We start from the raw sequence: 17,529 nt of genomic DNA on the forward strand, positions 1-17,529 counted from the left end.
GGTTGTTGCGAGAGGGTTCCCTGACCTTCTGCTCAAGAGGTTAAACATCCTCATATTTGGGCTGGCTATATAGCTCAGTTGGAAGAGTGCTTGCCTCACATGCATGAAGCCCTGGGTTCAACCCCCAGCACCACAGGTTTAAAAAAAAATGTGTATGTGTGTGTGTGTATATCCTTATATTTATCTTTTTACCTTCCCATCAGCCCAGATTCAGAGAGGTGCCACTTCTTGGGCTGGCTAAAGTGTGCCATCAGGCACATTGCTTTCCAGCTCCTCTACTCTAAAACAAACTCTTTCAACCACGTTAGAGCTGACCACTTGCCTACTACTAGAGTGTGTGTTTTCTTAGCTGGATACAGTGGCTGAGGCAGGAGTATCACCAATTCAAAGCCAGCCTCAGCAACTCAGCGAGACCCTGTCTCTTAATAAAATATAAAAAAGGGCTAGGGATGTGGCTTAGTGGTTAAGCACCCCTGGGTTCAATCCCTGGTACCAGAAAAAAGAAAAAAGAAAGAAAGAAAATAGTGATTTTCCCCTCCAATTATATGCCTTTGATATTCTTCTGATTTTATGAATTCCTTATGCCATTTCCTTTTTTCTTGCTTCCAAACCTCAAAGGTCTCCCTATCCTCTCCAAAAGGTTCTTTTCTTTGATCTCTCAGGTACTCTCCAGTTAAGCTTTTAAAATGAATGCTCCCTATCCATGGTCCCAATATCCTCATGACCACTGCCACTTTAATGTGAACAACTGGCCTCTGTGCCTGTGTTTCCACTGAAACTGATCTGGACATTAAGCATCTCTTTAACTCAGGCCAGGAATACCTGCCCCATCTAGCCAGGCGCCCATTGTTCCCAACAATCAAGCCAGACTGCCTTATGGATCTGGCTTCATACTTTAGAAGGGATTTGAAAATTCTTGCAATTTGGCATCAAGCTGCCTTTCTGACTTTGACTCCCTTCAATCCAATATATAAGTTCCATGTTCTATATTTACCTGAATTCACTCATTTGCTTAGTATAACATTTACTGAGTGCCTGCCAAATGTAGGAAGTATGCTAGATACTAGGACAAAGGCATGAAAGAGACATGTTCCCTGTCCTCACTGAATTTAGGAGACAAACATTTAAGTAATCATGCTAATAAATATATAATTATCATTTGTCATACAGCTACTCAAAGCAAGATACAAGGGCCTATGAGTGCTCAACATATGGATAACCTAATCTAACCCGGAGGAACCGGGAAAGGCTGCCCAGAGGTGATATTTGCAGTATAATCTGAAAGACGAACAGGAATAAACTAAGCAAGGTTTGTGAAGAAGCAAGGGTAGTTCTAGGAATCAAAAGCAGGCTAATGTGGTTGTAGTATGGGGAATAAAGAGAACACATTAAGAGACAAAGCTGGAGAGGTTAGGCAGCTTAAGAATTTACATAGCTGGTCACAGTAGCACAAGCTCGGGAGGCTAAGGCAGGATGATCGCAAGTTCAAAGCCAGTCTCAGAAACTTAGCAAGGCTCTAAGCAACTTAGAGAGACCCTGTCTCAAAGTAAAAATTAAAAAGGGCAGGTGGAGGGAGAATTGGGGATGTACCTCATTTGGTAGAGTGCTTGTCTTGCATGCACAAGTCCCTGGGTTCGATCCCCAGAACCAATAAGTTGGGGGGCAGGGGGACCTGGGGATATGGCTCATAAATTAAGCGCCCTGGATTCAATATCCTCAGTTCCAAAAAACAGAATTTACATAGTTATATTTTTTATTTTTTGAAAGGGAAAAAAGTATATTATTGTAGAATGAGTTATGAATCAGGAAATATGGGTTCTAATTTGAAGTTTGGCCGCTAGCTCATTTGTGAGAACCTATTCTGACCTAAGAGGCACTGAGTCTAAATGTTATGAGTCTTTTAATATTATTTTTATGAATTTCCAAGTTAAAGCTATGCTGCATTTGGAAGTCTCTGGGCCATATATTACACTCAATGAAATGTAATCTACCCCTGTCCCCCACTTCTCACTATTCTGTTTTTAAAATGTCATTTCTTACTGTGCACTATGGTACATTCCTATAATTCCACCAACTCTAGAGGCCAAGACAGGAGGATTCCAAGTTTGAGATGAGCCTCAGCAATTAGTGACACTCTAGTCTTAAAAAAAAAAAAAAAAAAAAAAAAAAACCAGACTTGGATGTGGCTCAATGGTAAAGCACTCCTATGTTCAATCCCCCTCCCCCTTTTTTTCCTTGTCAGTGCTCGGGGTGGAACCCTGGTCCTGGAGCATGCTAAGCAAGTGCTCTACTAGTAAGCTACATCTCCAGCCCCCAAATATCATTTCCTTTTCTTGCCTATGGAGTGATTTTAGGTGGAGACAGACTACAAATAGGCTTTGGAGAAGTAAAAATAAAAATGGAAACAGTATACTCCACACTACTCCTACACTATGCTCACTGCTGTCAAATGCCTCATTAATAATTCCACTTTTAAGTAAGAAGTTCGGAAAATTTAGCTGGCCCTGATATTTGTTCAACCAAATGGCAAAATAGGTCTAAAATATGAATTATTCAAACTACTGAAAGAAAGTAGCACAGATACTCCAGGACATTGGAAAATCAAAAAGACCTTTCTATTTTCCTTTGGAACATATGTAATTTTTCCTCCTGCAGCTTTTTGCCTAGACTAATATTAAAATGAATTTACTTTCTTAAAGCACATATTGGCTGGGCAGCCGAAGGACACGCTCTATGCTAGTTGGCAGGAAGAAAACAGGCTTAGATTAAAATTTGGCCACCATGCACATAATCTGAATATAAATAAAGAATTCCTTATTCCAACCACAAGACTTATGGTGAGCCCTGGGATAAAAGATTCCATTTGTACTAGAACTTGCTTGCTTAGGTGAATCCACTATTAATTTAGAAATGTATAATATGACACAGGCAGTGGAATTTTTCTTCTAACACTGTTGATTACCTTAAGAGAAATAAACACTTGGAGAAGTTACCAGGAAATTTTTTTTTAAAAAGCTCAACTTTTTATTTCAGGATTTCTTCTCTATTATTACATAAAAATGTATGTAATCTGGTTCATTAAGAGAAAAACAGCACACTTACATTTTAGTTTCCACTGCAATTTAGATTCAGAAGTTGGTGAAGTTTTAGCTAGGTACTTTTGCTAAACATACAATCTAATTTCTGTCCTAATAAATCTGGCATGACTATACATAGTCATGGAAGCAGAAATGATACAGGTCACAAATCACCAACTGTTATATTTGTGTAAAGCAAGACTTATACAACTTTTGTATCCACAGAGAGATCACCGTACAAAAGTAATTTTCACAGTGATCATTATTAAAGCTTATATCAGAGCTTCTAAAAACAACATAGTCTGGTCTAATTTGAGTTTCTCTTCTTTTTTCACTTAAGCTCTGATAAAGGTGCTAATGAGCTTTACTTATACTAATGGCCAAAGACCATACAATGATAGAAAAGCAAAGGACCTATACAATTTATTTTGTACAGAGGAATACCTGAATCAAAAGTGAACTAATTCACTGCAGCCACCGAATATACATAATCGAGACAATATTGGAACCACACAACTGAGAGTACCATGACTGTGAAAGAAGTACCCTGTCTAAAAACTATGGGTGAAAGTATAAGCGAATCATTAAAATAGTCAAAGGAGAAAACAATAACAAAACTAGGATATCCAATGTGGCTCATGTTATCTCCCCAACTGGGCAAGGCACAGAGACTCATCCAGTCAATAAATTAGCTTCTGAGCCAGGTGTGGTGGCCCTCACCCGTAATCCCAGCGGCTCAGGAGGCTGAGGCAAGAGGATCACTAGTTCCAAAAGCCAGCCTCAGCAAAAGTGAGGCACTAATAATTAACTCAGTGAGACCCTATCTCTAAAATCTGGGCATGTGGCTCAGTGGTAGAGTCCCCCTGAATTCAATCCCTAGTACCAAAAAAAAAAAAAAAAAAAAAAAAAAAAAAAAAAAAAAAAGCTAGGTTCTATCAAGATTAATGACAGGCAGGTAAATACAATAGCAATCAGTCACAGTCCTATCTAGCCTAGTGAGACTTTGGTATAAGGTAAGACTACATACAGAGCATCCCCAACCCCATGGTATGAACTGAACTACTGAACTGAAACATACAGATCTCAGGCTCTATAATCTTGCCTTAGTGGGACCCAGTATTATCTTTCCAAATAGGATTACATATTTAAATATGACCATTTTCCTTTACCTTGGGGACAGGAATTTAAAAGTATCTATACACATGTCTGAGTATTTCATATAAACATCTCTAAAGTCTATGTATACATTCTAAATATTAATCATATAAATTAATTTTATAAAATATATGATTAATATTTATTTTGTCATTTCTTTTTGTCAAAAAAATATTTATTTTTTTACATGACATATATAACACTAAAAATTATGTTAGAACCACTGAGACAAATTTCAGGCAAAATGTTAAAATAAACTCATTAATACTAATGCACTAGGCAAAAAAATTCATGGGAGAATGTTTCCTTTTATGTAGGAGAAATAGACTATCACTTAATCTTCATAGAAAGGCCAGAAGCCCTGAAAATGCCTTTATTCAATATAGCATATTGCAAATACTGAAGTCCTGCTCATAATGGAGCAAGAACCACAGAAAGAATTCCCAACATGCAAAAAGAATCAAAGAACCATACAAAGATATACTTCTGAGTTATACTCAAACACTTGATGCTCACAAGGACTAAATGAGAAATGACATAATTCCTGCCTTGTGGTTAATGATGTTCCCCAGATTCAGTTGGCAATAACTTCAGAATTTTTATTTAGTTTATAAAAAATAAAAAGTATGCTTAACTGGACAGAAATCCCTACTCAAATTTAATTTATACTTCAAAGATGTCAGATTTTAAAGACTACCATCTAGTTTATACTCAGGCACATTGTAAAGATTGTAAAAACCAGGGCTGGGGATGTGTCTCAAGCGGTAGCGTGCTCGCCTGGCATGCGAGCGGCCCGGGTTCGATCCTCAGCACCACATACCAACAAAGATGTTGTGTCCACCGAGAACTTAAAAAATAAATAAATAAATAAATATTAAACTCTCTCTCTCTCTCCTCTCTCTCTCTTTTAAAAAAAAAAGATTGTAAAAACCAATCTTTTTCCTTTCTTTGTTGGGTGGGGCAGCAACAAACTATAAAGAATAAAATGATGAGATAACTACTAATGATGTAGTTATCATCATTAGTAGTTATCTTATCTACTATCTGCTCCTTAAAAGGCAGTATCTACTATCTGCTCTTTAAAAGGCAGTGTAAGAATTGATGCCTGGGCTGAGGTTGTGGCTCAGTGGTACAGCACTTGCCTCACATGTGTGAGGCACTAAGTTTGATTCTCAGCACCATTGATTATATTAAATGAATAAAATAAAGGTCCATCAACAACTAAAAAATATAAGACTGTCACCCTTGGCAATATGAGCCAGGATGCAACTGGTTCCTATCTCTGTCTTTATTCCTAAAATTACAGATGTGTGATTTTAATCAATGAAACCACCTTTAGAAGAAATGTTTCTGCAAAAGTGGGATCCATATTGTCCATAAAGAGAGTAACTCATATTAAACTTTCTTCATCATGGACGCCAGTGTTATCATCAGAATATAAGGTGTCCCTGGCAGGGGATGTGGCTCGGGCGGTGGCGCGCTTGCCTCGCATGCGTGCGGCCCGGGTTCCATCCTCAGCACCACATACCAACGGGGATGTTGTGTCCGCCGAGAACTAAGGAATAAATATTAAAAAAAAAATTCTCTCTCACTCTCTCTCCTCTCTCACTCTCTCTTAAAAAAAAAAAAAAGAATATAAGGTGTCCCAAAAGTCTTGGTACAATTTTAAGTTTTAGTAACCTCAGAGTACAGATGCTAAACACTAAATTTTGACTATTTTTTTGTTGTTGTTGTTTGGTACTAAAGATTGAACCCAGGGATACCTAACTACTGAACCACATCCCCAGCCCTTTTTTGTATTTTATTAAGAGACAAGGTCTCGCTGAGTTGCTGAGGCTGTCTTTGAACTCGTGATCCTCCTACCTCAGCCTACCAAGCTACGGAAATAACAGGCATGTGCCACCAGCTAATTTGGACTTATTAATGACTAAAAGCATAATTTGAAAGTTTAGTTCATGACTTAACTATTCTTTTTTTTTTTTTTTTAAGATGGAGTCTGGCTATGTTGTCCTGGCTAGTCTCTACTCATAGGCTCAAGCCATCCTCCTGCCTCAGCCTTTTTATTTTGGGGAGGAGGGGTACCAGAAATTGAACCCAAGAGATGTTACCACTGTGTCACATCCCTAGCCCTTTTTACTTTATTTGGAAATAGGGTCCTGCTAAGTTGCTTAGGGCCTCGCTAAATGGCGAAGGCTGGCTTCAAACTGACCATCTTCCTGTCACAGCCTCCGAGTAGCTGGGATTATAGATGTGCATCACCATGCCAGATAAGGAATAAATTTCATTATCACAGATTACTTGGGCCATCTGTTAGCACTCTAGGAGTGGTCATGAATATGGCAAATCTCTCCTGTGTAAGGCAATAGCCTTTTGTGCTCAAAAGCCAAATCTTTCCCTTTATCATCAATGACAATGTTCCCAAGGCTCTCATAGACACTCATAGTTCTACTCGTGGGTATGGAAGTACCAAAACCAGAAATTGAAGTCTCACGATAACCACTGCCATATATGACTAAGGGTGTGCTGCTCAAAGGAATAAATGCCTGGATGAGAAGCAAGGACCCTTGGTATAAATAACGTGCTTTCTCTTTCCTTTCTTAATGGTGTGAACCAGTTTTCTAACATTTGGCAGGCAACCTAAGATGATATCAAAATAAATCTCCTCATCTTCTATTTGTGTGTGTGTGTGTGTGTGTGTGCGCGCGCGCGCGCACTGGGGGTTAAACCCAGAGCCTTGCACGTGCTGACCCCATGCTCTGCCACTGAGCTAAAGCCCCAACCCCCTACCCTGCATGTTTTTAGTTTGGTAAAATGCTGTCATCCTAGTCACTTAGTTACTAACTGGATAAGCAAACCTATTTCTAGTCATGTGCCTATATTCAAACTGACTTTACCATAAAAGTAGTATGCAGTATGCACTAAGTATAGAGTTTCATCTGCTAGTCCTCTTGACAAGCTTCAGGCATTGCTCTTTGCAATCATCTACGTCCACGGAAAGGCACTCCGTACCAAAATTAGCACACTGAGCAATCAGGGACACAGAGATGTGGGGGGTGAGAGAGACTATGGGGCTGAATAGCTAGAAAAATCTAAAGGCAGTATTGATCTATGAGTCTAATAAGCAATAATAATCATCTTTGACTTCTTAGACCACTAGAAGTACAGGTTATCTTACACAAAACAATGAGTAAGTAGATTTGGGAAGAAATTATCAATACTTCCTCCATTCAGAGAATACCCTCCTATTTTTAAAGTGAGTGCCTTTAAAAAAAAAAAAACACTCAGCCATAAAACTCAGGAAACAAAGTTCTGAAAGTCATTAAGCAACTGTAGTCTTGGATATGAGTACTCAGCAAGTTGACTGGGAAATACTTAAAGATTTCCAGATAGATATTACCTGGTTACTGCTATCTCTTCCCTTCCTTTTCCCCCATATGTATTTCTGCATGTAAATTCTCAGTTCAACTTCAGATATAGGAAAAGAAGTTAACTTTCCCACAAAAACAGAAAGGCCCTAAAGTTACACAACTAAACTGATACCAGTTGTATGACTGGACCATAAGAATCAGGAAGTATTACCATAAAAAATGAAACCTTAGTTCACATTACAATGAAATACCCTGAATTTTCCAAAAACATCAATCTAAATACCACACATCATGGTATTTAGAGAATGCAATGCCTAAGAGAATGCGGGTATTCTCTGCTAAGTTGAAAGGATATAATATGAAATGCCAACATAGAAGCTCCAATCAATGTACAATACCCACGGCAAGCCTGTGACTTTCTCACACCAGACAGTTGTTCACACTCTACTAAACCATTCCACCTATTGAGAGGCTGACCTAACAGGAGCTAGGAATGAAACTGAAGCTGTATCCAAAGGAAGTATTCATACCTTTCAAATGATCTGGGATATTCAAAATTATCTAAACCTGTGCAGAGACTCCTCTAAGGAAGCATAGACTAGAAGCTGAATATATTTTTAATTATCCCAATATACTTTCAATGTGGCTCTTTTAAAAATGAATCAAACCCTGGGGGCTGGGGCTGGGGCTCAGTGGTAGAATGCTCATCTAGCACGTGCAAGGCACTGGGTTCAATCCTCAGCACCACATAAAAATAAATAAATTAAATAATGGTATTGTGTCCAACTACAACTAAAATATAAATATTTTTTAAAAAGGATCAAACCCTAATATCCTTTTGATTTTCTTTCTTTCTTTTTTTTTACCATGAACTGAGATCAGACAGCTGTGCAGCATCTGGAGACAGCATGTTGGTTGTGCCCTGGAAGAATCTCTTGGGCTGGCTTTCTGTTTCCATCTCACCTAAAATGGAAAGAGATGATGTGACTTTAATGCAATTTTATAAATATAAGATTAGTGGGCTGGGGTTGTATCTCAGTGGCAGAGCGCTTGCCTAGCATGTGTGAGGCACTAGGTTTGATCCTTAGCACCACATTTTAAAAAAAGGTATTATGTCCACCTACAAAAAAAAAAAAAAATGGTGTGAAAATCAGGTGATCTTTATTTAACCAAAGCTCAGAATGCTTCTTTGAATTATTACTTAAATTATTTCCATGTGCTTTAATATAGAAGAAATATGCTTCCACATAACCTCAAGCAAAAAGTGAACAGCCTTAGCCAGGCACGATGGCACATGCCTGTAATCCCAGGGGCTCAGGAGGCTGAGCCTGGAGGATCATGGAGTTCAAAGCCAGCCACAGCAAAGGTGAGGCACTAAGCAACTCAGACCCTGTCTCTAAATAAAATACAAAATAGGGCTGGGGATGTGGCTCAATGGTTGAGTGCCCCTGAGTTCAATCCGCAGTACTCAAAAAAAAAAAAAAAAGAACAGCTTTAAAAGAATTTCTTATTCATAACATGTAGCATGTTATGAATATATTCATGTTCTTTAATAGAAGAAAAGAACACAGATTACATCAGGCAAAATGAACCAAAGCTAAATAATAGCTGAACTAAAGCATTACCAAACAGAAAAAAAGCTCACAATAAATAATTTATGCTAGGTGGTTAGCAAAGATTATTTTTAAACAATATTTTTTACCTTTATTTTACTTATTTTTATGTGGTGCTGAGGATCAAACCCAGGGCTTCACACTTGCTAGGCAAGAACTCTACCACTGAGACACAAACCCATTCCAGCAAAGATTATTTATGTTTTAATATCTGAATATTTCCTGAGATGACATTAAATGGGTTAAAAATGTATTGTCAGTAAGTAGCGTGGAAGTAAAAGTTTGCTTTACACTATTTAATGAAAATTAAGATTTAAAAATACAAGTTTGAGGGCTGGGCTCAGTGGTAGAGCACTTGCCTAGCACACATGAGGCACTGGGTTCAATCCCTAGCACCACATTGAAAAAATTATATAAACAAAATAAAGGTATTATGTCCACCTATAACTAAAAATATTTTAAAAATACAAGTTTTAAAGTACATGTGCAATTAAAAGCAACTATTTTTCAGTTCTCAAATTTGGTATCGTAACGCTAACTTAATCCTATAGATGTTTTCAGAAATGATAACAGTAAAACGTGGCACCAAAAGAAATAATGCTAAACATTTTGCCACCAAGTAGTAGGGTTGTCTTACAACTCTGAATCAGGCAGAAAATGCCCCTTTTCAAAAAAGGTGTGCTTTCATTTAAAACAGGCACTTCTTTGAAAATAACATTTTATTTTTTTGGTACTAGGGACTGAACCCATGGGCACTTTACCGAGTCCCTTTTATTTATTTTTTTATTTTGAGGCAGAGTCTCACTAAATTGCCACGGCTGGCCTAGAATTTGCAAGCTTCCGGAATAGCTGGGATTACAGATGGCTAACTGCATTGCACCTGTCCCCACCTTTTCTTTCCATGGTGTGGGGGATGGAACCCAGGGCTTGGCACATATTAGGTAAGCACTCTATGACTGAGCTACATTCCCAGCCCCGGTTTGAAAATGAAATGTTATAGACATTTTAATTCATGGTACTATCTATATACCCAGTAGGAAATAAGTACATTTAATAATCAACTTAAGTTTTGAACTTAAAACTGTACAAGATTTTTATGAAACAAAAACATTAAAGAAAAACAAATGGAACATTCACTTTTTCCATATTTTCCATCAATTCATGTTATCCTTCCTCTAGAACTATTCTGAAAATTATTAAAATTCAGAAAATTAATATTTTTATTTCTCCACCCCTTCCCCATGTTTTAACATGTAGCTTTAAAAAAAAATGCTGGGGCTTTCAACTTCACTTTACTAGCACAAAACTTCAACCCTATTTTGCAAAGAATCCCTCCATCTGCTGGTTTATCTTGGAATAGCTACAAAACTGACAACCATAGTAATTCATTAACTTCCTGCAACAAAATTTAAGTTAATAATCATAGTTTTATTTTCAAGTATCATTTCTACTTAATTGCCTGAAAATGTTCCTAGAATTGTACATAACTCTTGTAAGATTAAAGACTGTTTATAAAACGTATTTGTTAAATATAAATATTATCACCATATAAGGATCTATTTTCTATATCACATCATCTTTAGTTTTAAGTTGTCTCAAATAGAGTACTTTTTGCATCTGTGTGTTACCCTATGGCTGGAAAGATTTCACCAAACCCTAAGTATCAGTTCACCAATATAAGTAGAGTTGAGTTGTTCATTGGCCATGAAGAATAATTTCCACAAAGAACTACTTAATCAATTGCTTTTTAAAAATTTTTTGTTGTTGTAGATGGACATAATACCTTTATTTTATTTATTTATTTTTATGTGGTGCTGAAAATGGAACCCAGTGCCTCATGTATGCTAGGCAAGCACTCTACCACTGAGCCACAACCCCAGCCCTTAATCAATTGTTTTTCAAAAGCCCTTGTGAAAACTCTTCTTTAAAATGCCATCTGATATTTACAATCACATGCTCATAACCCCAGGATTAATGGCTGATGCCTGTTAAATTTGCCTTTGTTTAAAAAAAGATGGGCTGGGGGCTGGTGGCTGAGGCAGAAGGATCATGAGTTAAAGGTCAGCCTCAGCAACTTAGTGAGACCCTGTCTCTAAATAAAATATTAAAAAGTGCTGGGGATGTGGCTCAATGGTTAAGTGCCCCTGGGTTCCATCCCAGGTAACAAAAAATATGCCTGCCTTCAGGTGCCTTCTGCATGCATCTAAAATTAGTATTGACTGACACCACTTTAGTGCTTCATGATTGAAAATAAGGTAATTAAAGAGAGTACCCAATTACATGGAAAACTCTATAGACCTGAATATATGGCAATTCTTGCTTTGCTGAGGTATATATAATATGGTGACAGGGGTGGATCTCACCTTACATTTGAGCATACATCATGTTTACAGATATATTTGCTATGACATTATCATACTTCCACAATATAACAATTATGCATCTCTTTTACATTCAGATCACTGAGAGGCAATATTTTTGGAATATATATCATAAATACATGAATAAAATTCAGATTGGAAGTGTAAGAAAATATAAACAGTATCAAATAGCTAATTTACAAAATTTACACTCAGTAGAGCAAGTGTACAGTGGGAATACTTGACATTTCTTTAGAAAAAAAGGAGAGCAATGCTGTGAGCTCACTTCAGATAAGAATTCCAGTTTTTAATTTAGGCGTGGATGACTTAAATACTAGAAATGTGATACATCCCTTCTTTCCCCCCCCAGGTTTATTGAGGTATAATTGCCAAATAAAATTGCATATATTAAAATTATGATATCTGATGATCTGACATGTACTTATTGTGAAATAAGGCAGTCAATAATTCAATCAAGTCATTTACCTCTATCACTTCACTTACTTACCTTTTGTAAGTTTTTAAGAACATTTAAGAGCCACTCTCTTAGCAGTTATAAATACATATACAGTACTGTCAACCACTGTCACTATATTGCTACATACCTTTTCTTTTAAGAGGACCAAGAACACTGGGCCTAATGCACTTGACTGGACTCTGACTCCTCCTGCTTTGATGAATAAGCAAACAGAATAAGGTGAAGTTCTTCTAACAGATGCAAGATAAACAGTATTATAGCTCATCAAATAAGCAAGCAAAATTGGCAGTCATATAGGTAGAAATGGAAAGCGCTTTTGTCACTAGACTGAATAACTGAAATGTCAATACATGATTTGATCCAGAACATGCAATCTGGAATGACAGCATTTTAAGCCTTTTTTAAATTTTTTTTTATATTTATTTTTCAGTTTTCAGTGGACACAACATCTTTATTTTATTTTTATGTGGTGCTGAGGATCGAACCCAGCGCCCCGCACATGCCGCTTGAGCCACATCCCCAGCCCTTAAGCCATTTTTTAAAATTAATTCCATAGGACTAAACACCCATAACAGCTTAACCAAAAAGAAACATTATTTTAAAAGTTATTTAGATTCTGACAAACTTGTTTGTGTGTGTGTGTGTGTGTGTGTGTGTGAGAGAAAGAAAGAGAGAGAGAGAGAGAGAGAGAGAGAGAGAGAGAGAGAGAGAGAGAGAGAGATACAGATACTAAGGACTGAATTCAAGACCTCACACATGCTAGGTCAGGGAGAGGGAAAGGGAAAAGAAGAAGAGAAAAACATGGCCTGGGGAACACCTGTAATCAGAAAGCTGAGTTCAAAGCCATCCTCAGCAACTTAGGAAACCACTAAGCAACTCAGCGAGACCCTGTCTCTAAATAAAATATAAAAAAGGGCTGGGGATGTTGCTCACTGGTTGAGTGCCCCTGAGTTCAATCCTGGTACAAAAAAAAAAAAGAAAGAAAAGAAAAGAAAAGAAAGAAAAACATGTCCATTTTAAAATAAGCCTCAGTGGCAGAGCAGCAAGGACCATATTCAAAGCATTAGGTGGGGGCTGGGGTTGTGGCTCAGTGGTAGGTAGAACCCTTGCCTAGCATGTGTGAGGCCCTGGGTTCAATTCTCAGCACCATATAAAAATAAATAAAATAATAAAGGTTCATTGACAACTAAAAAAAAATTTTAAAAAAAGCACAGGTGGACCATTATTACATTCCTGCCTCATTAGCTTCCTGAGTAGCTGGAATTATAGGCATGTGCCATTACTGGTCTATAATCTTAATTTTTTTTCCCTAAAAAAAAAGGATAAATTAAGCTGGGCGCAGTGGTGCATGCCTGTAATCCCAGTGGCTTGGGAGGTTGAGGCAGGAGGATTATGAGTTGAAAGCCAGCCTCAGGAATGGTGAGGCACTAAACAACTCAGTGAAACCCTGTCTTTAAATAAAAAACAAAACAGGGCTGGGGATTGGCTCAGTGGTTAAGTAGCCCTGGGTTCAATCCTCAGTACCTGCTCCCCACAAAAAAAAGCTAGGGAGTGATACTGGCCAAATTACAGTGTTATATTGTGTACATGTGTGAATGTATAATCCCATCATTAGGTATAACTATAATGCATCAATAAAAAATACAGAAAAGTTTATAAAGGAAAAAAAATAAGAAGGGTGAACAGTGTGTGTGTGTGTGTGTGTGTCCCCTCTAAATATAAATCAGCACTGAGTATATCAAAAATTGGAATCTGGTAAACTGTTAGTGGCAGAATAATAGTGATGCACTTATGGGTATTCTTTGTGAAATTCTTTCAGTTTTGCTACATGCTAGAAAAGTTCCACAATAAAATATTGGGGAGAAAGTTCACTTACCTGGAAAACCGTCTTGGATTAGGAACAGGACTTGGTGGCAACCCACTGCTACTCACAAACATTTGTAGGGATGGTGAAAAACATTGCTAGAAAAATATATTTAATATTAAAATATTTCTAGTGTTCCAATCTTCAGAAAGTTCTTTTGAAAATGACAGAAATAATGTCCTCAAAATTGCTTAGCTCTCTATGTGTGAAATATACATATATATACACATACACATTGTTATCATAGGTTTTCATTGATTTTCCCCTGAAGTTATTAGATACTTTAAAAGTGAGGTGATTTGTATACATATGTTTTAGAGAGTAAACACTGTGTAAAAGATAGCTCATATCTTGTCAATGATCCTACCTTTCCAAATCCTCGGGTGGGTGAAGGTGCTGGAGAAACTGGAGTAAAGTCAATCCTTTTAGGAGAATATAATTTCTCCGACTTGTCAAAATCACTATCACTCTGTAAACATAAAGTATTATCTCCTCATAACAATTCAGGACACCACAGCTCTCATTTACTACTATAACACATTTACATTTTAAGAGTAGAAATGTAGGGCCTCCAATATTACTCTGCTGGGAGAACAGATTAAAAACAAGAATCAATTTATCAATTTAGAAGTAGAAAGGACAGAGGCATATGAAAAAATTAACAAAGCCAGTGAACAACACATAAAGTTTTTTTTGTGTGTGTGGGGGGGGAGGGTATCAGGGATTGAACCCAAGGGCATTTAACCACCGAGCCACATTGCCATCCCTTTTTATTTTTAAGACAGGGTCTTGCTAGGTTGCTTCCAGCCTTGCTAAATTGCTGAGGCTAGCTTTGAACCTGCTATCTTCCTGTCTTAGCCTCCAGGGCATGCACCACCACACCCAGCAAGATTTTTAAAAAATAAAAAACAAGCAAACATGGGAAAACTTTACCAGACTCAAGCTCTCATCCCATGATTGGCTTATCTGCATTGCAGTTTGCACTTCCCTAAAACAAACAAAGCAAAACCATTAGTGTTTACAAACAAGACATATCAGAGTAGGCCCTGCTCTTTCAAAGCACTAACCTCTCATGTGCAGTTTCTCTATTCATCATATCCAGGCCTTCTTCCTACAAGGACAAATGTAAAAAAAAAAAAAATAGAATTTTCATCCACACCATTCTCTATTTCAAATAAAATCAAAAGACTTCTCAACCTCATTTGACAGAATCACAAGAGAGCAGAACTAACGTTCTAAGCCTGTCAACCATGCCACATGTCTATTTTATCTGCAAACTTGGAAAATTTTTAATCTGTCTCCAACTACCCAGAATTGCATCCTGGCCCATATTTAAGATTTAAGTCTCTTTTTTATTTTTATTTTTTGGGGGTGCCGGGGATTAAACCCAGAGGTGCTTAACCACTGAGCCACATCCCCAGCCCTTTTTGAGACAAGGTCTCGCTAAGTTGCTTAGGGCCTCGCCAAGTTGCTGAGGCTGACTTTGAACTTGCGATCCTCCTGCCTCAGCCTCCCGAGCCGCTGGGATTACAGACGTGTGCCACCGCGCCCGGCTAATATTTAAGTCTTGAAAATCAAAATCAAAATCAAAATGTAAAATACAAAAAACTTCAGATCTGAGCTAGTAAGTAAAATTTACCCTTTTGATTTGAAGCAGTCTGCTACTAGGAATACGATTAGGTGAAGATGACAGCAACTGGAAAGAAAAAGTAAACATTTACTATTTTCTTAATCACAAAGCAGCAGTCTGCTGTCATTATTGGTGTACCAACCTCTTTCTAGATAATTTTTCATATTCTTCTTAGAAACTCAGCTCTAATAAATCCTGAACATTAATGCACTAGAGGCAGTACATTCAGTCTTTAGAAAGTACACCAGGTGTCCAACCTCAAAGCACCATCTGTTGCTAGACAGGCACTGACTTTAGCACTTTCCCCAAATGAGTGTAGAGCTGTATAAATGCAGGGGAAAAACACTCTTGACCATGGAAATATCCATTACCCCCCTTATCTAAAATAAGGAACATATGAAAATGGAAAAAAAACAATGTTATTTTTTATTAGCAATGTACACACAGAGAAAAACAGGCTAACAAGCACAGTGTAATAGTTTGTCTATGATTAATGTTCTCAAAAAGACTACACTAAGATTTTGCTTCTATGACCTAAATCAACGCTGGGATTTAATCAATAATGCTACCACCACAAATCTTACCAAAGAAAAAGCATTGTGGAAATGCAAGGTATACCTTTAAAATAACTGTTGATTTCCCTTAGATCCTCCCCCTTTTAATAACACAAAGCTAAAATGATTTGGGGGCCAAATTATGTTCCTTCAAAATAATCGCAATCTGGCCACAAAATATCAGATACTATTCATATCAACAGATCTTAGTTTTAATAGCCATAAGGTAAACAACTGTAATTCATTCCCTAAGAAATGCAAGTGAATCTTTAACACTACAAAACCAAATAAAACAATTATCCTGTTTAAGAGGTCCTATGCCATTAAAACTTTTTTTGAATAGGAATGTAGTGATTGGTATAAAATGTTTATTTTAGGAAAAAGGTAATTCAAGTAAAATTTTTAAGTATTATCCACTGAAATATGATTTTTACCTCAAATGGTATCCCTTCATTACCATACCTTTCTTTTTTCTCTCCTAGGTTTTGGAAAGAGAAAAACTTCACCAGTGAAATCCTTTTTAAAAGTTCTTTTTTTCCTGTTATGAAAGTAATAAGTATTTACTGATGAGCACTTAATAAGGTCATCTGAACAATGCGAAGCTACTAGGCAAGCAGATAAGGCAGAAAGACTATAACAGGCAAAAGTGGAAGAGCACACACATATCAGTCAGAGAACCAAAGAAAGCTGACAACCCGACTGTGGCCAGTCAGAAATGCAGATGCTACATCTACATTATAACTTGTTAATTTTAGACAGAACTAGAACAATGGACCAGAAAGAGAACAGCAAAGCTGTGTCCAGAATCAGACTTTTCTTTAAAAGTCAGGAGATTTAAGGAGGTGCTGGCTAATGATGCAAAGGAAAGCAAAGAGCTAAGGTGGGATAAGGAATGAACCGCTGGACACTGGCAACTTAAGTGGGCATTGGTGACATTTTCAAGGACAGTTTTTTAACAGAGTTGTGGTAGGAGTATTAAGATTACAAATTGAGAATAAATCAGGAGACAAGGAATTACAGGCAGCTGAATGTCAATTATGCTTTGAAAAGGAGCCCTGGGAAAGAAAGGAGAGACCTACAAAAAGAAAACACTTTGTTTTCCCCATATTAGATGTGAGTTGGGAGAAGAAAGTGGGAGGAAAAGACTGATGGCACAAGACAGAGGAGATAATAGTGAAGTGACAGGAGAGTCAGAAAATGTAAGAACCATCAGGGAAAAGCATCCTACGTGATGATAAAGGCATTTTAAGGAGAAGAAAGTTGACATTTATACAAGATACGTGACTGTCTTCTCTGTAAAGTAAGAAGGGTCATCAGTTAGAAGAGAAAGTGGTGAGACAGTACACCAGCAGTCTAAAATCAAACAAATTTAGAATATGGCTTTGGAGAACAGCATGGAGCCAGTGGCACCTCAAACCCCACATGTCCCC

General features: G+C 37.4%; 1 protein-coding gene across 16 annotated transcripts in view; it reads right to left on the bottom strand.

Moving 5' to 3' along the window:
* The window catches only part of PABIR2 (PABIR family member 2), a 44,016-nt gene that overhangs the window by 20,167 nt on the left and 6,320 nt on the right, over positions 1 to 17,529 (bottom strand). For 7 of the 16 annotated variants that reach the window (XM_081278209.1, XM_081278215.1, XM_081278205.1 and 4 more), the window contains 7 exons: positions 15,555 to 15,611; positions 14,983 to 15,026; positions 14,849 to 14,903; positions 14,283 to 14,384; positions 13,928 to 14,013; positions 12,179 to 12,243; positions 8,467 to 8,563 (listed from right to left, as the gene is read on the bottom strand). In XM_081278209.1, coding sequence (XP_081134335.1) covers positions 8,467 to 8,563; positions 12,179 to 12,243; positions 13,928 to 14,013; positions 14,283 to 14,384; positions 14,849 to 14,903; positions 14,983 to 15,026; positions 15,555 to 15,611 — 506 coding nt within the window. Of the gene's footprint in view, positions 1 to 5,009; positions 5,080 to 8,466; positions 8,564 to 12,178; positions 12,244 to 13,927; positions 14,014 to 14,282; positions 14,385 to 14,848; positions 14,904 to 14,982; positions 15,027 to 15,554; positions 15,612 to 17,529 lie in introns of all 16 variants that reach the window. The other 9 variants (XM_081278201.1, XM_081278206.1, XM_081278210.1 and 6 more) reach the window with 4 other exon arrangements.

This window comes from Spermophilus citellus, assembly GCF_964194105.1.
Source record: "Spermophilus citellus genome assembly, chromosome: X".
In the NCBI taxonomy this organism is placed as follows: Eukaryota; Metazoa; Chordata; class Mammalia; order Rodentia; family Sciuridae; genus Spermophilus; species Spermophilus citellus.